At 41.0% G+C, this 24952-nt stretch overlaps 1 protein-coding gene and 1 pseudogene across 2 annotated transcripts; both read left to right on the forward strand.

Moving 5' to 3' along the window:
- Positions 1 to 1810: 1810 nt before the first annotated feature.
- Positions 1811 to 13239, forward strand: STEAP1 (STEAP family member 1). The gene is made up of 5 exons (XM_080665589.1): positions 1811 to 2051; positions 7351 to 7459; positions 9352 to 9864; positions 10450 to 10614; positions 12718 to 13239. The coding sequence occupies exons 2-5, from the start codon at positions 7379 to 7381 to the stop codon at positions 12973 to 12975; spliced, it is 1017 nt and encodes a 338-aa protein (XP_080521715.1). The 5' UTR covers positions 1811 to 2051; positions 7351 to 7378; the 3' UTR covers positions 12976 to 13239.
- On the forward strand, positions 4493 to 6977 carry LOC308246873 (small ribosomal subunit protein eS8-like; annotated as a pseudogene). Its single transcript has 2 exons — positions 4493 to 5125; positions 6912 to 6977. The product of its transcript is annotated as a small ribosomal subunit protein eS8-like (transcript).
- Positions 13240 to 24952: the final 11713 nt, after the last annotated feature.

Below are 24952 nucleotides of genomic sequence, written 5' to 3' on the forward strand. Positions count from 1 at the left end.
TTGGGGGGGGGGGGGGGGTGCAGGGAGGGCGGGGCAGGGGTTAAGGGGATGCAGCTCAGAACTGGAACCTTTGGGGCAACTGCCTTGGAGCCTCCAGTCAGGGTCCCTGTGGAGCTAGGGGGAGGCCAGGCGTGCAGCTCGCTCTCCTCCAGGAGGCTGGCGCCACCCCCAGCAGAAGCCTGCCTCGATCTGTTCCTCCAAGTCCCGCTATGTGTGTGTGTGGGGGGGGGGCGGTTATAGGCGGGGGGGAGCAGGGCCTGGGTGGGGGGGGAGCCTAGGAGAGAAGGGAGGAGAGATGGCTTTTCTCAGAACTGGGATGTTGGAAAAAATGACCCTCAGAGGCTCCATCCAGTCTGGAGCTCAGCAGTTTTGTGGCTGCAGAACTAAGGGAAGGAGTGCAGCTCGCCCCCTCCCAAGGCCCAGGCCCACTGGCCCTGTCCTGCCGAGCTCGCTCCTGCAGTGGGACGGCTGGCTGCACCCCACGTGAACCTGGTGTGCTCCTCAGGTGGGGCAGAGACGGAGACGCCAGCAGAGACTGAGTGGAAAGGCTCTGGACTAGAGCCACATTCTCCCCATCGAGTGCCTGACCACCTGCCCCCAAGTAGGGGACCCACTATCCCTGTCCTGCTGAGCTGGTCGCCCTGCTCTGCTGAGCTTGAGCCTTGTGGAAGGTGCATGGGGCACAGCCCGCCTGGGTCGTGGGAGGGGTAAAAAAGCTGTGGTGCCCTGGTCAGTGTGGTTCAGTGGACAGAGCATCAGCCCAAGCACCAAAGGGTGGCGAGTTCGGTTCCCGGTCAAGGGAACATACCTGGCTTGCAGGTGCAGGAGGCAACCAATCCATGTGCCTCTCTCACATTGATGTTTCTCTCTCTCTCCCTCTCTCCTCATTCCCTTCCACTCACTCTAAAAACCAATGCAAAAATATCATCAGGTGAGGATAACAAACAAACAAACAAGAGCTGTGGTACATTTACATGATGGAATACTACTTGGTCCTAAAAAAGAAAAGAAGGAAACTTACCTTTTGCAACAGCATGGATGGACCTGGAGAGTATTATGCTAAATGAAATAAGCCAGTCAGAGAAAGACAAATACCATATAACCTCACTTATATGAGGACTCCAATGAACAAAATAAACCGAAAGACAAAATAGAAACAGAGGCATGGATACATGGAACCAACCAACAGCTGTCAGAGGGGAGCAGGGTTGAGGGACTGAATGAAAGTGAAGGAATTAAGCAAAACAAACAACAAACAAAAAGCATATATGACACAAAGACACAGACACCAGTAAGGTGACAGCCAGAGGGAAAGGGTGGCGGTTGTAGGTGAAGGTGGGCAAGGGTTAGGGGGAGGAATGGGGATGGAAAGAGACTTTGCTTGGGGCTATGGGCGCAGGATGCAGTGCGCAGATGATGCTTCATTGAGTTGTACACTCAAAACCTGTACCCCAATAAATTCAGTAAATACATAAGTAAAATAAAATGAACGAGCCACACTTTAAAATAATCCATCTCAAAGGGTGAACTGACCGTGCTTCAGCATCACCTGGGAACTTGTTAGAAACGCACAACCTCAGGCCCCTGCCCAGGCCCACGGAACTGGAAAGTGTTTGTGGCGGTTGGTGGGGGCGGGGGCGGGGGCGGGTGGGAAACCGTGTTCTTCTAAGCCCCACCGTTGATGCACGTTAACGTTTGAGAACCACGGCACAAATGTCCGTTATTTGGAAGATTACAGAAAGGCGAGCAGGAGGGTGTGTAGCCGACCTCAGCGGGGGCAGGGCTATTTAAGCGAGAAACAAACAAACAAATCGATGGGAGCAGCCAGGTTGCAACACAGAGGAAACCCTAACGTGGGCCCCTGGGACCTGCGAGGGCAGCATCCAGGCAGGAGCCTCCGGGCCGGGAGGCACCCGCAGGTGGCGCTACAGCGCAGTGGGCACGGGGGCGGGGTCAGCGCCCGCGCTCTTAGGCTGGGGCGCCGCGTGGGGCTGGTACCTCGGGACAGCTTGGCGGCCGCCACTTAACCGTCGGGTCGCGCCGAGAAGCGGGTGAGTCCCTTGAATCATTCCGGCTGGTCGCCGGCTCCCAGCCTCGGGCCGCCGCGGGGTACGAGCCGGCACGGAACCGGGCGGCGGCGCTCCGGGCGAGAGCAGCTCAACGCGCCCTTATGCGCCTCTGCAGGGCGCGCTGCGCTGCCGTTCAGCCGGCTCCCGGCGCAGCACACCGCTCTGCTGTGACCGGTCCAGGGGCTGGGAGCCAGACCCTCATAAGGAAGCCTTTTCGCTGGGGGATCGGGAAAATGATGGGCTATTAAGTTTGCTTAGGTTGGGTTCTGATGGCAAGTTTGCCAACTTGGCAAAATCGCCATGGGTTTGCATCGTATTGATGAATGGTTGGTACATAGTGCTTAAAATCGCGCAACTTGTCTTCATGTTTCCTAGTAACAGGAAGTTTTTAAGTCCTTGGAACATTAGTCCTACTCTTTCAGGATCTGGATTGGGGTTCACATTTCCTCCAGTCAACCAAGGCTTTATTTATTTTCGTCCTGGGTCAAATGCACTGAAAGGGGATTGTAGAAGTAAAGTATACTAACACTTCCAGGTTTCTTACTCTGTTCTTTTTGTTTAAAAAATATATATATATATATCTATTTCTCCCAACATCCTGACATGTAATAAGAAGTCATTCATTTAGCACAGGGCAGATGCTGTACTTAAGAAAAGCAGTGCAGTGAAGGAAAACACCTCCCCTTCAGTAGTGAAATGTGGTAACAAAAGTGTCCACTGAAAGTATCAGTTTGGAATTGCAAAGCAGCCCACAATGTATCCCAGTCATTGAGTTTCTTCAAATTCTAAACTCTTGGACATAAACATGAGTCAGTTGGGCTATGTCAATATTTAGCAAGAACATGAGGTCAGCAGTCCTGTTACAGCAAAATGGAACAGTCACATCAAGAAATATGCTTTGCTTTTTTTAATGGGGATGAAAGAGAACTTTGGGTCAGATTCTGGAGTTCCTAAATATCTGAACACTGTGCTGTTTCCTGTATTTATTTATTTATTTATTTATTTATTATTTTCATGAGAAGATTCCGCTGTGGAATTTAAATTATATATTTGGTTACTGTCTGATGGAAACCACCATCGTTTATTTGACGGACATTTTATTTTCTTGGCTTCTGAGCACAAAGTTGACCGTGGGCCACACAGTCAACAGGCTGCCTCACTCACTGCGCTGGGCTTTTCCTCGGCTTTGCTCTTCAGCATGGTCTGGCTACCACGTAGATGAATGGCTGTATACTCACCCCCACCCCCCCCCCACCACATCAGGGGCAGGGCCAGCCAACCTCCCGCAGCGCCCTCCCTCCCCCCCCCCTGCAGCCCGACCCCGTGGGGGGGGGTGGCCTCCCTCCCCTGCTGCCCCCCACAAGCTCAGCCCTGATTGCCCCCCCCACCCCATCAGGGTAGGGGCCAGCAAGACAACCTCCCTAACCCCCTCCCCCTGCCGGCCCAGCCCAATCGGCCCCCATCAGCGTGGCCCTGCTGGACCCACCTGTGCACGAACTCGTGCACCGGGCCTCTAGTTCCAGTTATAATGTTAGCTAAATCACCAGTGATTTGGAGTAATACTACTTAAGGAAAAATACCGTAAGCTCCTCCCGAGCAGGCATGAAGTCTCCTTTCTCTTTCCCTCCTCAGTGTCCATCACAGAGTTGAGTTCATGAATACCATACTAGATGACTGGCATATGCTTTACTCAGAACTCTTTCAAATGCCCATGCTATACTAGTAAACCCAAGTCCAACTAACAAGCAGAAGAAAGGGACTGTATTAGCTTGTGTAACTGAAAATATCAGTATCTTGTCTCAGGGAATCTAAATACTTAAAATATACCACTGGGACTCTCCTGTGTCCCTATTTCGTGCTTGTGCTTCTGTGTTCGGGCTGTCTTCCATCCTACTGAAGGCATCTTCCTCCTCACAGCATGTGGAAGGAAGTGTGGTAGGTTTCCATCATCCCAACTTAAAATGTGAGACATGTCCTCTTTATCTTCCACTTTCATGTATAAATCTCAAAGAAGGATTCTGACTGGCTCAACAGGGCTTGTATGCCATCCCTAAACCAATCAATGTGATCGGGGGAATAGAGAACTGTGAATAGCCCAGACTGAGTCATATGCCCACTTCTATAGCCAAAGGAAGAGCATTTCTCCAAATGGAGGAAATTTTTTATATAATTCTTTTTTTAAAATATATTTTATTGATTTTTTTACAGAGAGGAAGGGATAGGGAATAGAGAGTTAGAAACAGCGATCAGCTGCCTCCTGCACACCTCCTACTGGGGATGTGCCCACAACCGAGGTACATGCCCTTGACCAGAATCAAACCTGGGACCTTTCAGTCTGCAGGCCGATGCTCTATCCACTGAGCCAAACCGGTTAGGGCTATATAATTGTTTTAAAATGGACTCTTTCCAGCCAGCACCAAACCATGGGCATCTCTAGGGTCAGCTGGCACAGGCACTACAAGACTGGGGGCAAGAGAGAGGCCTATGACAAGAAGCAAAAATGTGAACTGGGACGCCCTGCTGCAATGCTAAGATTGAACCCCACTGCATACACACAGTCCATGTGCCGGGAGGCAACAAGAAGTACCAAGCCTTGAGGCTGGACATGGGCAACTTCTGGGGCTCAGAGTATTAGACGCACAAAACAAGGATTATTGATGTTTACAATGCATCCAGCAATGAACTGGTAAAGACCCTAGTAAGGAACGGCATCGAGCTCATTGACAGCACACCGTACTGACAGTGCTATGAGTCCCACCAGACACTGCCCTTGGGCCACAAGAAGGGGGCCAAGCTGACTGCTGAGAAGGGAGAGATTTTAAACAAACAAACAAACAAAAAAGATCAAAGAGAATTCAGAAGAAAAATGATGAAAGGAAAAAGGATGCCAGAGTCAGCAGTCTTCTCAAGGAGCAGGACCAGAGGGCAAACTTCTTTCGTGCATCACTTCAAGACTAGATGGCTATGTACTGGAGGGCAAGGAGCTTGCATTCTGTCTAAGGAAAATCAAGGCCCAGAAAGGCAAAGAAATCCTCTTCCCTCCTATCTTAGCTCATGTAATAAAGGTGTTTACTCAAGAGAAAGGGAGGGGGGGGGGGCTAGCTGGTTTGGCTCAGTGGATAGAGCTTCGGCCGGTGGACTGAAGGGTCCCGAGTTCGATTCCAGTCAAGGTGGACAGACCAAAACAAATATCCTCAGCATGAATATTGTGAAATTTCAAAATAAATAATATATGGAAAATGTTCTCAGAGCACTTCCACAAAGGCAAATGGAATTATATAAAGATGGCTCTTCTTCATTCTTTGTGAAGATCAAACCTTTAAAAGTTGGGGAGTGTTTTAAATATTTTAAACTATTCCTGGAAAAAACTTGCCATTTAATGAAGTATTGCAGGTGCTCTAAAATTCAGAAACATTTGGAATGTTTTCTCTCCGTCAAATTATTGTCTATTTAATCTGCTTTACTCATTGAATTTCACAAAGTACAAATTGGTGATGTATTCCTCTGGAAATACATTTAGAACAAATAAAACAATGAATAATGTTGTGACATTATATGTTTCTCTTTCCTAAAAAATGTTACACCAAGCCTGTGTAACTGAAAATATCAGTATCTTGAATGAAGCCTGAACGAAGTTCTGTTGGGTATTAAGGAAAACATTCCTTTATAGGGTAGGAGGTTGGACAAAATTAGTTTCCACAGGGTTGACCAAGATAGGGAACATGTCAGTGATTGAACACAACTCAATAATCCCAGTGGAAATACCAGCAATTGATGTTTTACCAACAAAAACCAGCCTGTTACTCTGAAAATACCACCTTTCAGTCCTTTATGCCACTATCAGGGTTCCTCTTACTAAGAGTGTCCGTTGTTGTTTTTTTTTAATTTCTTTTTTGATTAAGGTATTACATATGTGTCCTTGTTCCCCCATTACCCCCCCACGTCCCATTCATGCCCCACCCCCCTGTTGTCTGTGTCCATTGATTAGGCTTACATGCATGCATATAAGTCCTTTGGTTGATCTCTCTCCCTTAACCCCACCCTCCCCTACCTTCCCTGAGTTTTGACGTTCTGATTGATGTTTCTCTGTCTCTGGTTCTATTTTTGTTCATCAGTTTATGTTGTTCATTATATTCCACAAATGAGTGGGATCATGTGGTATTTTTCTTTCATTGCCTGGCTTATTTCACTTAGCATAATGCTCTCCATCTCCATCCATGTTGTTGCAAATGGTAAGAACTCCTTTTTTACCACAGCGTAGTATTCCATTGTGTAGATGTACCACAGTTTTTTAACCCATTCATCTGCTGATGGGCACTTAGGCTGTTTTTAAATCTTAGCTATGGTGAATTGTGCTGTTATGAACATAGGGGTGCATATATCCTTTCTGATTCATGTTTCTAGTTTCTTGGGATATATTCCTAGAAGTGGGATCACTGGGTCAAATGGGAGTTCCATTTTCAGTTTTTTGAGGAAACTCCATACTGTTCTCCACAGTGGCTGCACCAGTCTGCATTCCCACCAGTAGTGCACGAGGGTTCCCTTTTCTCCACATCCTCGCCAGCACTTGTCATTTGTTGATTTGTTGATAATAGCCATTCTGGCAGGTGTGAGATGGTACCGCATTGTTGTTTTGATTTGCATTTCTCTGATGATTAGTGACTTTGAGCAGGTTTTCATATGTCTCTTGGCCTTCCTTCTGTCTTCTTTCGTAAAGTGTCTATTTAGATCAGTTGCCCATTTTTTGATTGGGTTGTTTATCAAGAGTGTCCATTTTATTCGTTGTCTGAAACGCAAAAAAATTTGTCCATGAAATAATTTAATTATTACTTCAAATTCTAGTGTCAACCCCAAAAATACAACTTCCTGGGGTATAATCTTATACCAGCAAACTCCAGCTTCCATTGATAACATGATTACCCTCAGAAAAAAATGCATTCCTAATTCTATTTACCTTTGAGGGGAGTTGGCATCCCTCTAAATGAGCACCTAGAGTTAAATTCCCCTAAACAAAAGGCAACATCCAACTATTTGAATTTCATAGAGATACCTAGATCATACATTATACCACTAGTTGGACAAAGTAAAGCAGTTTCTCTTGACACAAGGGCCCTGGATGGAGATTATAATGTGAAGTTTAACGTGTAAATCAGTCACTAACTCTATTTTAATTATATTTTATCTGCCACTGTAATCCTCACATGAGGACACTGTTCATATTGCCCTGTCAATATCATAAAGAGCATAGACTTGAAGAAGATAATTATTTTTATTTTCATAGGTGGCTGAAGCAATATTTTATTGAATTAATGGAAATTCAACAAAACATCACAAACCAAGAACTTTGGAAAATGAAGCCTAGGAGAAGTCTAGAAGAAGATGATTATTTGGTAAAATAATAATTAATTAAAATCCATAAACATAACTCAAATGCTATTCTATATCTCATGGTGCTGTAAAAGTGATTTTTCACCCTTGCCTGCTGATACCTTCACTGATTCATGTCACTGGTACTGTGATGGGTGCAGGTCAGTGACGTACGTATAGCAGAAAAATTGTACCTTGACTGACTGCCATGCACTTAGGTGAATAACCTTGAATGAGTCACTGAAAATCCTGGATCTTGGTCTACCTGTAAAGTGAGAGAGTTAGACCAAATCATCTGCAAAGCCCTTCCAATGTTTTCTAACATTCAATGAGTATAAATGTTTCAAAAGAATCGCCAGTGCCCATATGACAGTTGTGCAAGCATGCATTTTTTAATGGGCACCATGGCAGCTTACCAAGAGATCATCAAATTAATTAATGATTCACTGTTTAACCAAATGCATTCAATTTTAGAATAAGAACCACTGGTCCCACTTTTCCCCACCTCAAGATAAAATGTTTCTGACTACATTATCAACTGAAAAAGTGGTGGAAATTTTTTGTTTTAAACTCTTTTTACCTTACTAAATTATCTCAACTGCAGTTTTAACAAATTTTTTGCCTTAATTATTTTAATAAGCAAAATAATTAAGATTATAAGCACACGCTCTATAAAATAAGTGTACATGAAATGAAATCATTTTTATTTTTCAAGTTAACTGCCCTACTTCCTGTTCCATAACTCTTCACCCTTAACCAGAAAATTGGTCTCAATTGATTGTACTTAGATTGTTTTAATATGAAGAGATGACAGATGCTGTATCCTGCTCAACTCCCTTCTAACTGGAGTAACTGGAAAAGACATTGGATGTAACAGTGATTTATTACTGGAAGGTGAAAAAAAAAAAAAAAGTCAAATGGTGAGAGGTCATTTTTAAACACCAAAAATTATAGAGAACTGTGTGAAGTAAAGTTACCATGAATAACATGAGGAAATGAGCAAGTTAATCACTAACATTTTGAGCATTAAAATGCTATGGTTCTACATATAGAGCTATAAGAAATGAGTAATGCATATTGGGTGAGAAAGTAAATTTATTCATAAAGTAACACAATAAAGAAACACTGATATAATTTCTCACTTTGAGTTTTTTTTAATTTGCTGATATATCAGTCAATTGTGAAAATGACAGAGTATTCAATGTAACCTTCTTTGGAATTGTTGACTAACTAGAAATACAACTGAGTAAAGAAGTATAACTTTCTCAGGAAATAGATAATCCCTATGGGATTTAACTACTTATATAGCCTTTGTACTTCTAATAGACTATTTGCCCGTCATTACTTGCACCAATGAGATAGTTTAGAAATATAAAATCAAGACTACTATGACGGAAATTATAAATTTTTTCTAATAGTAATGACCATATTAGTCCTAATCTCCTGCACTTGAATTAATGAAGAATTCACTCTTCAGTTTTTTGCCAAGAGTTACCCAGTAACCAATAAAAATATTTTAAAATACACACAACTGTTATAATTTACAACTGTTATTATTTTTTTACCAAAGATTACTGGATGTTTTTTTGTTTTCAATTTTAGTTTCCCAGTTGCATTATTGCATCCTTTTATGCCTTCAAGACAGAAGCACATGGCCTAAGCTTTAGTGGAGATATCTGAAGCATGTATTTATTTTGAAAAATGAGTAACAGAAATTAATAGAGAACCCCAAAGTAGCTACGTGCACCTTTAATCACTTCTACATAGACTATGCCATCTCTTCAGCTAAAACCAGTATCCAAAAGCAAGGTTCTGAATGTCCATTTTAACTGAAAAGCACAATGAGCAACAAATAAATCCTTTAAGGAAATCCCGTTGTTTAAATGTTAAGATGTTTATTTTCTTTTCTTCATAGAATAAGAACTCAGGAGAGACCAGCATGCTGAAAAGACCTGTGCTTTTGCACTTGGACCAAACAACCCATTTTGATGAATTTGACTGTCCCCAAAAGCTTCAGCACAAACAGGAGCTCTTCCCAGAATGGCGCTTGCCCATTAAAATTGCTGCTGTCCTATCATCTCTGGCTTTTCTCTACACTCTTCTGAGGGAAGTCATTCACCCTCTTGTAACTTCCCATCAAAAGTATTTTTATAAAATTCCAATCCTGGTCATCAACAAAGTCTTGCCAATGGTTTCCATCACCCTCTTGGCACTGGTATATTTGCCAGGTGTGATAGCAGCAGCTGTGCAGCTTCATAATGGAACCAAGTATAAGAAATTTCCACATTGGTTGGATAGGTGGATGTTAACAAGAAAGCAATTTGGGCTGCTCAGTTTCTTTTTTGCTATACTGCATGCAGTTTATAGTTTATCCTACCCAATGAGGCGATCCTACAGGTACAAGTTGCTGAACTGGACGTATCAACAGGTAGGATGATGAGATTGACGGTATCACTAAAACAAAAAGTCTAAGTCACCTAACAGATTAACTCTTTGTCATGGTAATATCAACACCTCAAACCCCAGTTGAAACCCTGTGCTGAGAAAGTAGTCTGCATTTTAAAATGTTTTATTGACCCTTTATTGGGGCTTGGTTGTATAGTTTTACATAGAGGAATTTATTTTAAGCTGAAAATTTAAACTACAATTTTAACAACATAAACAAGTGCTGTGTTCATGGACACAGCCACATTTCCATTTTCTACCACCCTCACAAGATTACTTTTAATGCTCATTTTTCTTATTTTTCTGTTTATTTACCACATGTGCATGCACATTACAATTCTAACCATAATTATTATATAAATAAAACAGTTACATCAATGTTGCATTCAAGAAAGTGATTAATAGTTCCCATGTCATTTCTTTCAGAGGAATGCAAAAACAAGTCATAATTGTGTAGAGGCCCCCCAGTTATCAGGCCCTTCATAGCAGCCAGAGTGAGTGTAGAAGGGGGTTCATGTGCGGGAACTACGTGTTCTTTACACTCATTCCTCTTTTCACCCTCCGGTAGATCCAGCAAAAGAAAGAAGATGCCTGGATTGAGCATGATGTTTGGAGAATGGAAATTTATGTGTCTCTGGGAATCGTGGCACTTGCGATCCTGGCTCTGTTGGCTGTGACATCTATTCCATCTGTGAGTGACTCTTTGACGTGGAGAGAATTTCACTATATTCAGGTAAATGATGTATAAAAGGCTTCTGTTCCCTCAGAGAGATCAATCTTTTTGTGCTTATAATATCATCAAGTATACAGACTTTACCCCATAAAAAAGAACAAATGGTTTGCCAGTAGCCAAGATCCTACCACTTGTTCCCATTAATACTGTGCTCTCCTATAATCTTTCCCTATTGCTGCTAAATGGATGTGTTTTCTAGACATAGGTAAAAGGCATTACTCAAAGAGAAATATTTCTAACATTTGAAATGTGTTAGACAGCTATCCATCTAATAATTTTAAATGTGATATTTTAGAAACTTAATATCTATGGGGTTTTTTTTACTTCCCCCCCAAAATAAAAATATTCTCTTGCCTAGCACCTAGTTTTATTCATCCCTTTTAAGTTACATAGCTTTGTACTATCCATAAAAAAGCATCTCTCCTTGAAATATGGAGTTATATCTACCAAAGTTATTCTAATACCTAATTTTAAATGCTGCTTTTTCCTAGTTACATTTTATGTAGCTTACTCACTTGCAGCTTCTCAATATTCTTGGAATTCAAACCATTTCAGATTTACTGAGGTTAATCTCCTAGTAGTAGATTATACCATAAAAAGAGTTATTGCCAGAATTCATAAGGAGATTTATGTCAGACAAGATTCAAAGGACTAAAATTAATTAAGCCATAAGCACTGCCAAGATTTTTTAAATTATATAGCTTTACCTTGTATGGGTAGACATCTTTGTAAATTCCCACAAAATCAGACATTCCCTACTATCCTTTGTACATGGTCATACATATACTCCCACAAACACTTTATCAGGACATCTGATTAGGCAGAAAAGTATGTCTCCATCCGAGTCATTCCACTCTGGCTTAGAGATGGTGCCATGTTTTCCAAGTGCAGTATTTGTTGGTTTTGTAGGTTCAGCCATTGGAGTGCTCTGCTCCTCATTAAATAACTTCCTTCTTACGTTGCTCTGCCTGCCGCACACATGCTGAGCACCACTGTTCAGATCGAATCAGGAATTCAAGCACTGAGTCTTGACAACTAAGCCCATTTCACTACATATACAACACCTACTTCATAATAAGTACATAATACACATTTGGTAAAATTCATCTTCAACAAGTCACATGTATTTTTCAATTAATAACCTAGAAACTTCTCATTTACAGTCTAAGAACTGATTACTCTCCAATTTATGTTGGAGATTTATATCTGAAAATAGAAACTTAATCATTTGATTGTATTCATTGGGGCTTAAGGATACTTACTGCTCAATAATTGTGAGTTGGATTTCTCCTGGCAGGCTAATGACCATTTCCAGTAAGTGAATAGAAGGCAAAAGTTATCTAGAAGAGCTATCGTCAGGATGCCGTAAAATTATTTAGGTGAACAACTATTTTTAAGCAACTTTATTGGGATAGTGCCAAGTATCCCAATGCTAGCTAAAATTTTTCTCCATATCTTCGTATCTTCATATCTCTATGTTTTGTTCAAACACTGAAATGACTGTTGGTATTTTCCCACTTTATCAGAATCTTTGATTTTTTTTTAACACAGGCCAAGTTCATTTGTTTTAGTATTCAGATACCAAAATCAAAGTCAATCACTTTGGTTGCCTTGGCAATTAATAAAGATCACTGAGGTCGAATTGATTTTTGCACTAATCTTCAGTCAACCCACCACTCTCTGCTGAGCACCTAAAATGCACAAATCATTTTGTTGCTTCTGTAGGGGTCCTGTAATGAGTCAGAGGCCCCTGGTTTTAGATGTCTCTTGATAGGCAGAATTAAGAGACAAACCACCAAAAAATAAATGTCATAAGAGAGATGAACAAAGTGTGGAGAAAGGGAAGACGGTGTTATTGACTGGCTGAGACGGAAAGGAAGAGGGTTGTGAAGTTTCTTAATTTAAATAGCCTGGAGACAGAGGCATTACCCAAAACATGTTAAAAAGAAGGGGAAGGTGTGAATGGACATTGTTAAGAAATGTAATAGGAAAACAATTACAGATGAATGAAAGAATTTCCAAGCAACAGAACAGATCCAGATTAAGATGGAAAAACTCTTTTCAAACCAATCTTCACCAAGATAATTTTTTTTTCTTTTGCAGAGCAAGCTAGGAATTGTTGCCCTTCTACTGGGCACAATACATGCATTGATTTTTGCCTGGAATAAATGGGTCGATATAAAACAATTTGTGTGGTATACACCTCCAAGTTTTATGATAGCTGTTTTGCTTCCAATTGTTGTCCTGGTATGTAAAGCTATACTATTCCTGCCATGCTTGAGAAAGAAGATACTGAAGATTAGACATGGTTGGGAAGATGTCACCAAACTTAACAAGATTGAGATGTCTTCCCAGTTGTAGGATTACTGTTTACAACATTTTTGTTCAAATTTGATATATTTCATCATAAACATTTCCAATTTGTATTTGCTTAATAAAAATGAGGATCTTAATCTATCTCTGTTTCTGAATGATGAGTTTAAAATATGTGTATATCCTTTCAGAATTGATTCAAAGCAAGAAATAAAATAATCTCAGCGCATTCTCTATGTTCAGTAAAGTTGTGATTACATCTGATTTGCCAGACTACATAGCATTATCCTATATAATAAAAGCCTAATATGCAAATTGTCCCCTTGGGTGGTCGTTCCACCGGGAGTTTGACCATTCGCTATGAAGTGTGCTGACCACCAGGGGGCGGTGTGGAACATGGCAGGCATCAGCAATGCAGCATTGACAGCTGGCAGCAGTGGAGGCACTGCCTGCCCCATGGGCCCTGGCAAGAGCGGGACCGCGGCAGGATGGTGGAGCAGGTGAGCGGGTGGCACCAGGCCAAGGCGGGGTACCAAGTAGGGCTGTGGGGCTGGGAGGCTAGGGGAACGAGCTGGAGCCTGATCTCCACAGGCCACCCCAAGGGACCCCACCCATGCATGAATTCATGCACCAGGCCTCTAGTAAATAATAAAAGGCCTTGAAATACCAGTACTCACTACTCATGAAAAGGTATCATGAGCCATGAAAAAATGTATTATCTGAATCTACCACACAGGTATATACAGTGTTATGATTGTTGTTAAAGAACTTCCATTTTCCTGTAACTGGGTGTGATTCATGGGACACCTACCTCAAAAACACACAGACTATGTCCACACAAGTAAAGCAACAGAATAATAACAGATACACAGCCAAGCAAAATAAAACCCAGGCTATCCAGGAGAAAAAGTCAATTCCATTTTCTCTATCCAAGTTATGTACAACTCGTTGAACTTACCTTAATACACTGGCAAAAGCAGACCATGAATCAGTTCTCCATGGAGCAAAATATATGTCTACTGTCAGACTCTAACCCAACATCCTTCAGAAGTTTTTCATAATTAGCAAAGCTAGCCACAAACCTTCTCTGTTATATGGGTAAATTATTTATTAGGACCAATAGAGCTAATGGTACAAATTAGGAAAAACAATTAGTATATTCATTGAGTAGAGTTCAGTTTTTTATTTATTTTTTTGTTCTATTACAAAGGATAGGCTAAGAAGCCTTCTGGATTATAAATTTGAATTCTATGCATGATTGGGGCTCAGATATGCAGACTTGTCTGCAGGTAGTGAAGAAAGGAGTTGAGAGTAGCACAATTAGAAACAGAGCAGACAATAGTGTCCTTGAAAAATAATTCACCACAAGAGAAAAAGGAATTTATGGCTGTAGAAGTGCAAACCAGATCCAGCAAGGGGACATTACTATGGAACCACTTAAGTTGACACATGTACCATAATAAACCAGCCCTGCGATGTAGCAGTTGAGTACCTGCACTCTCAACTGCATTGCAACATGGCAAAGTGTCAGCATCTCCAACAGTGAGAGGAAGAAATCATGTTTCAACCTTCCTATTACCAGAGCATCGTAGAGGCTGCAGCTTGGGAGCAAGATTCCAGCCTGAAGTGGCACTTCAATGAAGCTGTCCAGGACAACAGCTGAGTCCTTTCTCTGTTAGCCATGGTAATAAACAGCAACAGGCCTATTCTGAAACAGAATAAACCCCTTGGATAACTCCCAGGAATAAGAGAAAATAGACTTACAAAGGTCTTGGAAATAAAGCACAAAACTTAGAGATTTAATTTGAAAACTAGACCATCTACTCTTTGCATCTTTTCTGAATTTTTTACAATGGTTGTATAGTATTTTTATAAGCAGAAGAAAACAAAAGTGTTAAAAAATACATTTTTTGCTATAAGCTTGGATTTAGTTTTACTCAGTGAACATTTATAGAATATCTCCCATATACCAGTCCCAGTGCTAAACAGAGGATATCTATAATAATAAAAGCATAATATGCTAATTAGACCGGACAGCTGAACGACCTTCCGGACATCATTCCAGACGTCCTTCCAGATGAAGCCGTGGCAGCGGGGGCCAAGGCAGAGATGGGTGGGGTGATCAGGCAGGCAGGTGAGCAGTTAGGGGCGATCAGGCAGGCAGGCAGGCGAGCAGTTAAGAGCCAGTGTTCCCAGCTTGCAAGAGGGATGTCCAACTGCCGGTTTAGGCCCAATCACACAGGGATTGGGCCTAAACCGGCAGTCAGACATCCCCCATGGGGTCCCAGATTGCAAGAGGGTGCAGGTTGGGCTGAGGTTCCCTGACCCCGCATGCACAAATTTCATGCACTGGGTCTCTAGTTAAAGAATAAGTAGGAGTCCTTTAGATAGAATAGAAAAATACGTACCATAGTGAGCAACGTAGAGTTATAAAATGGTGGGATGAAATGCATTGGAAGGATTAGAGTCTTAGCCACGAGAATGTGAAGGAAATACCAGATTGGGCAGAGATGCAGGCCAGATATATCAACAAAATCATTATCTAGATCAGCCGTGGGCAAACTACGGCCCGCGGGCCGGATCCGGCCCGTTCGGCTGTTCTATCCAGCCCATGGAGCCAAAAGAGTGGAGGGTTCTCTTGCTCTCCCCTCCGCTCCTTTACTTTGAATTTATATTAGTTCACACAAACACTCCATCCATGCTTTTGTTCCGGCCCTCCGGTCCAGTTTAAGAACCCATTGTGGCCCTCGAGTCAAAAAGTTTGCCCACCCCTGATCTAGATCTATATATATAAAAGCCAAGCAACCGGAACAGCGGAACAACTGGAACAACCAGTCATATGAGGCACACTGTGGCAGCCACCCAGCCCAATGAGGGCACAGCCCCTCCAACCTCCTTCGGCCCCTCCCCCTGGCCGGCACTGGCCCTGATGGCTCCCCCCACCCTGATCGGGGGCAGGGCCAGCCAGCCAACCCCCTGCATCCTCCCCCCTCTCCCCCGCTGGCCTGATGGGTTTGATGGGAGCCAAGGTGAAAACAAGTTGGAAGGCTGAAAGACTATCTACAGAGACAATGGAATGTCCCAGGACAGAAACAAGTTATTAAATGGAGGTCATGGCAGAGAGTATGGATAAAAAAGTAGAGCCAATGCAATATGATAGAAGAAAGAAGTCCCATGAATTCATGAACAATAGAATATGAGGAGTGGAGGAGAAAAAGGCATTTAGAAAGAAACTTCTAGGATTCTGTTAGCTTGCATGACTTAAAGAAATGGCATTACCCTAGCCTAGTGATGCCCTGAGACCCCGCCCTGCACAACCTACAAACCCACCCAAGCTCCAAGCAGCGGCTTTAGCATATGAATGGCCTGCCCTATCGCAGCTTAACATAGCAAACTTGCAGCCCGGGTCAGACAGCTCCAAAACCTCCAAACCCCAAGCAAAGAGGAGAAAAACTGTAGTTCTCGCTGTAGCGCCTGCTGGGTGGCCTCAGACAGTAGCTGACCTTCACTCCATTGGAGATCCAGAAGCCAGTGTACCTAGTGGTCAGTGTGAGACACCAGATTTCAACTCCTCACATCCATAAGTGACACATTCAAGAGGCAGACTCAGTGAGCACCAAAGCCCCACTGAAACAAGTCCTGCCCCATAAGCATGTCTCCAGCGCAGCAGTTCTTCCATTATAGACACAGCGGGTCCTCACAGCCAATTGGCCTGGAGGTCAATTCCTCCCAGTGTACCAACAGCAATCAAGGCTTAACTACACCAAGACTTTGCACTCAGCCCACAAAGGGGTGTACCAAGAGCGTCCACCTCAGGTGGTTGGTGAGACTGAGCTACTGGTCCCTATAGGTCACCTACCACACAAAGTCACTCCATCAACACAGGGAAGCAGCAAAATGTGGAGACAAAGAAACATGTCAGGAACAAAAGAAATGGAGGAAAGCAAACTACTGGACGACATAGAGTTCAGAACCACATTTATAAGGTTACTCAAGAATCTTCTAAAAACCACCGAGAAACTTGATGAGACCTACAAGGAGCTTAGTGAGACCTTCAAGGACCTTAATGAGAATGCCAAAAAAATTGAAAAGGACCAATCAGAAATTAAGCATACACTGTCTGAAATAAAGAATATACAGAAATTCAACTGTAGATCAAAGGACCCCAGGAATCAAACCAAAGATCTGAAATATGAGGAAACAAAAAACACCCAACCAGAAAAACAAAAAGAAAAAAGAATCCAAAAATATGAAGATAGTGTAAGGAGCCTCTGGGACAACTTTAAGCGTACCAACATCCGAATTTTTGGGGTGCCAGAAGAAGAGAGAGAGCAAAATATTGAAAACCTATTAGAAGAAATAATGACAGAAAACTTTCCCTACCTGGTGAAAGAAATAGACTTACAAGTCCAGGAAGCGCACAGAACCCCATACAAGAGGAATCCAAAGAGGACCACACCAAGACACATTATAATTAAAATGCCAAGGGCAAAAGACAAAGAGAGAATCTTGAAAGCAGCAAGAGAAAAACAGTTAATTACCCACAAGGGAGCACCCATACGACTGTCAGCTGATTTCTCAACAGAAACTACGCAGGCCAGAAGGGAGTGGCAAGAAATATTCAAAGTGATGAACAGCAAGAACCTACAACCAAGATTACTCTACCCAGCAAAGCTATCATTTAGAGTTGAAGGTCAGATAAAGAGCTTCATAGACAAGAAAAGGCTAAAGGAGTTCATCACCACCAAACCAGGATTACATGAAATGCTGAAGGGTATTCTTTAAGAAGAGGAAGAAGAAGAAAAAGGTAAAGATAAAAATTATGAACAACAAAATGACATAAAATACATACCTACCAATAAGTGAATCTAAAAATCAAGTGAATAAAAAATCTGAACAGAATGGACTGGTGAATATAATAGAATCAGGGACATAGAAAGGGAGTGGACTGACAATTCTCAGGGGGGAAGGGAGTGTGAGGGGTGCGGAAAGAGATTGGACAAAAATCTTACACCTATGGATGAAGACAGTGGCGGGGGATAAGGGCATGGGGTGGGGTGGGGTGGGGAATCAGGTGGAGGGGAGCTATCGGGGTAAAAAAGAGGAACACCTGTAATAATCTGAACAATAAAGATTTATTAAAAAAAAAAAAGAAATGGCATTAAATAAGATAGGAATTTCTACAGGAGCAGCAGATATTTTTAACCTCAACAAATTTTTTTAACGAAAACAGATGTGTGTTCTGTACATTGTATGCTGTTTACAATAATCTCAGTTGCTAAGAGATGCAGTGTGAGGTTTTTGTTTCAGCATGCACAAATGTAGCTGTGAAGGACACTCTAAGGTTTAGGGCAGTGGGAAGAAAAAGGAAGGTACTTCTTTGCCCTTTTTTTAAAAAAATATATATATATATTTTATTATTGATTTTTTTACAGAGAGGAAGGGAGAGGGATAGAGAGAAACATCGATGAGAGAGAAACATTGATCAGCTGCCTCCTGGGGATGTGCCTGCAACCAAGGTACATGCCCTTGACCGGAATCGAACCTGGGACCCTTCAGTCCACAGGCTGATGCTCTATCCACTGAGCCAAACCGGTTAGGGCAGTGGTCGGCAAACCACGGCTCGCGAGCCACATGCGGCTCTTTGGCCCCTTGAGTGTGGCTCTTCCACAAAATACCACGGCCTGGCCGAGTCTATTTTGAAGAAGTGGCATTAGAAGAAGTTTAAGTTTAAAAAATTTGGCTCTCAAAAGAAATTTCAATCGTTGTACTGTTGGTATTTGGCTCTGTTGACTAATGAGTTTGCCGACCACTGGGTTAGGGCATTTGCCCTTTTGGTAAGATGACTTTTTTTAAAATAAAACTTCTGATACAATTACGACAATTGTGGAGGACAGTCACACAGTCTCCCTGGAACACAAAGAACAGCCCCGAGAATAGCCACTGGCCAGGAATCAGATGCCTTCCTTCCACACACACAGCTTCGTTTTCTGCTCAAAAGGAAGTCTGCCTGGGGTTTATTTTCTTTAAGCATTTTCTCTATAGGAATCTTATTATCTTCATTGTTGTTTTTTTAAAAAATAACTGTTAAAATGAAGTCCTTTTTCTATTTTAATAATGAGTCACATTTAATGTTGTTTAAGATAATAAAAAAGAAATTTATGATTTTGCTCTGATTTTCAGATGGTAGCCCACATGTCTGAGGAAGCCTGTAAGAAGTTGTGGCCTATTAAGCATGGGATCTGTAAAATTAAGCATACAAATGAATAAGAAAAATATGTAATTTTCATTGATAAAATTAAGCCTGGAATTTTCTTCCAAGAAAATGAACAAGATGTAGTAGTTCCCTTTCCTAAACCCAGTCTTCAAAGTAAAAGTGTTAGTTAGAATTCCAGTTTGGATTTAATGTTAAGTTTTACTCAGTTAACTGGAAGTCCTCTTTCTTCATGCCAATTTTTCCAGATTTTATCAAGGGACTCTTTGAAGAAGTAATAAATTATTTAATCTCCTATTTATTGAAAATAGCCCTATAATTGAATAAATTAGTAAATCACTGACTTGTGACCATCACACATGACCTGAGGCTAGAGTTCAGTACCTACCTCTTCTCAGCTAATTCTACTTTTTCATCTGGTCAGGCCTCACTCACATTTATGGCTGGTGAGTATGTGACATTCCCAGAATTATTACTGGATGCCCATTGGAACTGTGTCAAGAACAAGTTGCCAGTCCACACTATAAAGAAAATTGTTGAACTGATGAGATCACATGAGTTTGTGAATCCCTCACCCAAGGCATGACCCCACTGAAATGAGGTTCCCTCAACAAAATGGCTGTATTTCTAAACAACATTGAAGAGAGAGAAGAAGGGAAGGAAACATAGGTGCCAAAATTGTATCGGAGTGGAAGCTGTTGATCTTAGAAGCATTATGACTTCTGCACCTCAACTGGACCAGAGTGACTGGCTCAACAAGGTCTTCTGAGAGTCAGAGAACCAGGAAGATAGCAAGGGGGTTATAATGACCATATCATAATGATTGATACGTGCCTCCACATATGACTTGGGCAGTGATTTCAGACCTACCCTCATCTTATAACTTAAAGTTGTACTATCACTAAAAACAAATATAAATGAATCTACGCCATGGAATTATACAATGTAAGAGCTGGAAGAGTAGGGTTTACATTCATTTTTTAAATAGAAACTTTTTGAGTGAAATCCCTAACAAGAACCCTACATGTACTAGCGGTCAGAGGGGAAGTGGGCTCGCGGGACCAGGAGCTGTTTGTACCTTTTTGTTGTTTCCTCCATCCTGCTTACAAGGCCCTGTGACAACATGGGCTTCAAGGTGCATAATTTGAAAACCCCTCCTCATTTATACAGATGAGGAAAGTGATCTTTTTGTCAGGGATTGCATAGAAACCTACTCAAAGTTGCTAACAGGGGGAGACATTGATGACATAAAGGGGGATACTGATATAACCCACAGGTAAAGTGAATGACTTATCCTCCCAAGTCCCAGAGCTGAAATCCCACAAGAGAGAATAGAATCTAAGTGCATCTGCATGGTCTATCTCTGAAGACAGATGTGTTGATGCTGTGAAGTTCAAAATGTGTTCTTTCCTATTTTCTCACATTTGCCAACTAGGCCAACAGCTGAGAACCAAAAGTGCTAAATAGTCCTCATTCCAATTTCAGAGCACAACCAGCTGTGGGGTCAGATAGGGTTTGCTGGGAGGTGCTTTTCAGCACAACCAGCATCACAGTCCCTCACCAACTCACTACCAATACATATAAAAGAGGACAAGGGAAGTGTAGCACTGATAAAAAGAAACTATGCTTGCTTTACCTGAACACATATTCCACTCCACCTACTCTACATCTTCACTGAAGAACATGAACTTAGCTGGAAAAAAAACATATGACTGCCACACTGACTAGCCTCACTTTAAATTAATGATTGCAAAGATTAAATGGACTCTCGACACTGCCTATTCTTTGTATATGTCCATAGTAAATGTATTTTTTCACTTATTAAAACTGCTATATTACACCTTCCTTCTGTTCAAACCAATAATAACCTCTCCTACACTCAACTAGATTTTCCTTAGGAAACAGATGTAATCAGAAGAGAACTATCTCATCTTCTCGCCTACAAATCTATCTATAAATGTATATGAATCTGGTACCTTTATCCTTTGCTTATTTTAATTTAAAAAAAAAAAAGTATTGTCCCATCCTAAGACCAACTCTTCTGTTTCAGCACTAAATCCCATCCCTTCTATTCAAAGAGCTTTACTCTTAAATTGTGTATGTCTTTCCTGTATTATTTCCATTAGGTCACAGTATTAAAAAATAAATTGAATTAATGTCCCCCTCCAGTTCTTGGCCTATTTCTCTACAAACCTTTAAAACAAAATTCCTCAAAATATTTGCCTACTTTGATATTAATTTTTCTATTCAGCTTTCTTTTGGTTAGTATTTGCTTCCTATTTTCTCACCAGTTCTATGTTCATCATTTCTTTATTTTGTTGCTCTTTAAGTTTTTTGAGATTATTTATTACTGTAGTTTTTATCTCAAAACAATTATATATTTTTACTACTTTTAGAAGTTACTCCAGAGATTATATCATCATTGACTTAACCAAGCCTAATTTTAATTAGCACTTTTACCTGCTCTTATACAATGTAAGAAACATACCATTTTAACTTCATTTATCTTGATATTATTGTTGTGTATTTTAATTCTATATATATTTAGATCCAACAGGAATTATAAGTACTGTTTTGTATAATCTTTTAGATATATATACATTTTCCCTTTTGGCTTTCTTTATTTTCCCCTGAATCTCCCACCTTCCATCTGGTTTTATTTCTCCATTACCTGAAAAAAAAATCTTTAGTATTCCTTTCAATGCATAGTGCATGCCTGCTGGGAAAAAAACATTTTTTCCCCACAAGTTTTGGTCTGAAAATATCTTTATTTAATCTTCATAATGAAAGGATACATTTTTAGATATTTTGAAATCTAGGTTGACAGTTATTTTCAGAATGTTGCAAAAAAAGTTCCATTATTTCTGATGAAAGAAGAGAAATCTCATTCTAACTATTGTTTCTTGAGTTTCCTATGGCTAGTTTATAATTTTTTCCCTTTTTGTCTTAATTATCAGTACATTTGCTGTAACTAGACAAACTGTGGTTTCCCTTTTAGTTATCTTAGTTGTGGTTTGTAGTACTTTTTGAATCTTTGGTTTGTTATTTGTCACAGATCTGGAATATTCTATCCTTATCTTTTCAAATATTGCTTATGTCTCATTTTCTCTCTTCTGCTTTTTCCAGGGGTCCAGTTAGTGATGCTAGGTGTCTTCACTACATCTTCTATTTTATAACTTCTCTTTGCATGTTTTATTCCTTATTTTTCTCTATAATTCATTCTGGTGATCACTTTACCTATTCCCTAGGTCACTAATTCTTTCTTCAATAGTGTCTAATCAGTTATTAAACCCATTTATTGTGTTTTTAATTTCAGTTATCAGGTAAATTCAATTTTAGAATTTCAATTTGTTGTTTTTCATAGTTCCAATTTTTTGTAAAATTGCCTAATCTGTCCTAAATTTCCTTGAGCAGAGTAATAATCTTAAAGGTAGGTCATTACCTGATACTCCTGTTAGCCTGTTTCTATTGTTAAGGGGTTTTTTTCCCCTTGGCTTTCACTTTAACAACTTTGATGACTCTCTCCTTCTGGAAACATTTTCTTTACTTGGCTTCTGAGAAATCGTACTCTCCTTCCTGCTTTCTCTGTTTCTTTTGCTGGCTCCTCTTCCTTTTCCCGTCATCTCAAAATTGGTAAGGTTAACTACTTGGTGCCCTTCCTTTCTCTATCTACAACCACAATGTAGGTGATCTCCTTGAGACGTATACCTTTAAATATGAAACATCAAAAGTGTGTTGATAGATCCCAAATTTATCTTTTATCTTGAGCCTTGACCTTTCACTTGGTCACTAGCTTATTACATCTAACTGCCTTTTTGACAAGTACATTTGGATGTTTAAAAAATATCTCAAACATAATCTAAAGGTAAAACCTTAATTTCCTTCCCATCCCCACCCAGCTCAAAAGAGACACTCAGGAGTTATAGTTGATACTGCTCTTTACCTCATATACCACATCCAATTTTTCAACAAATTCTACAGAATATATTCTGCACCCAACAGTGTCTCAACACTAAAATAATCTTGGTCCAAGACACTATAGTCCTTCTCCAGAATTTTTGAAATCCTCCAACTGGTCTTTCTGCTCCTACTCTCATCCTCAACTCCTGCTGCCACCACACACATAGAATATTTTCTACCCAGAAACCATGTGATGCTTCAAAAATGTAAATGCTGTCATGTGACTCCTCTGCACAAAATTCTCCAATGTCTTCCCATAAAATAAAATGCAAACTCTTTATCATGGACTGCAAATCTCTACAACATCTACACCCTGCCCACTTTTCTGAATTGAAATCCTGCTAGTCTTTACCTCAGTCAAACCATAATGATCTCCTTATTTTTCATCAAACACAAACTCATTCTCACCTTAGGGCCTTCATACTTGCTATTTCCTCTTCCTGGAATGATCTACCTTTCCCCTAATTAGCTCTTTTACATCGCTACATCTGCTGAGATGTCATCTCTTCAAAGTGGCCTTCCCTAACTATTCTGTCTAAAATAGTTCTCTCGCCTTTTCCTTGGCTTTACTTATGTAATTATCATTTCATCCAACATTAGATATTTTATAGGTATACTTGTGTTTGTCTGGTTCCCCCACTCATGAGAACACTTTGTCTTATTCATGACAATATTCTCATGAATGAGAACAGAGCTTGACACATAGTAGAAATTCAATAAATACTTGTTGAATGGATGGATGAATGAACAAATAAACAAATAAGGAACATGGTTGTATCATCAATAAATGGTTGAGACAGTAGTGTTTAGGAAACAAAATTATTTAGATGAGTGGTTCTCAAGGTGTGGTCCACAGACCAGTAGTATCAGCATCACCTGGGAGTTTAATAAAAATTAAAATTGTGGAATCCCCACCCCAAATCTATTGAGTAAGAAACTGGAGGTGATGAGAGCAATATGTTTTTTTTGTTTGTTTGTTTGTTTTTAATATATTTTACTGATTTTTACAGAGAGGAAGGGGGAGGGACAGAGAGCTAGAAACATCGATGAGAGAGAAACATCCATCAGCTGCCTCCTGCACACCCTCTACTGGGGATGTGCCCGCAACCAAGGTACATGCCCTTGACCGGAATCGAACCTGGGACCTTTCAGTCCGCAGGCCGACGCTCTATCCACTGAGCCAAATCGGTTTCGGCGAGAGCAATATGTTTTATTAAGTATCTTCTGAGATCCTGCTGCATAATATATTTGAGATCCACTGGTGTTAGGGGTACACAAAACCTGATCCATTGCCTAATTTTGTAAGTAAAGTTTTATTGAAACATAGCCACTTCCATTTATTTACATATTGTTTATGATGGCTGCTTTTGCAGTGTTGAGTAGCTGCAACAGAAATCTTATGCTCACAAAGCCTATAATATTTACTATCTGGCCCTTTGCAGAAAAAGCTTGATGACACTTATTTTAAATCAACACTTTATCTATATATATAAAAGCCTAATATGCAAATTGTTCCCTCAGGAGTTTGACCGAGAGACCGGGAGTTTGATTGCTTGCTATGACATGTGCTGGACACCAGGGGGTGGCATGGAATGAAGGAAGGCCCTGGCTGGCAGCTGGAAGGCCCCGATCCGCCCTGATCACCGGCCAGGCCTAGGAACCCTACCTGTACACAAATTTTGTGCACCAGGCCTGTAGTACCATCTACACTAATAAAAGAGCAACATACTAATTGACCGTACTTTCATGATGCCCACCAGCCAATCAGGAGTGAGTATGCAAATTAACCCAACAAAGATGGTGGGTTAATTTGCATACACAGGCACTGAGCGGCCGGGGGCAGGGCACCAC

This window comes from Plecotus auritus (genome assembly GCF_963455305.1).
Source record: "Plecotus auritus genome assembly, chromosome: 4".
In the NCBI taxonomy this organism is placed as follows: Eukaryota; Metazoa; Chordata; class Mammalia; order Chiroptera; family Vespertilionidae; genus Plecotus; species Plecotus auritus.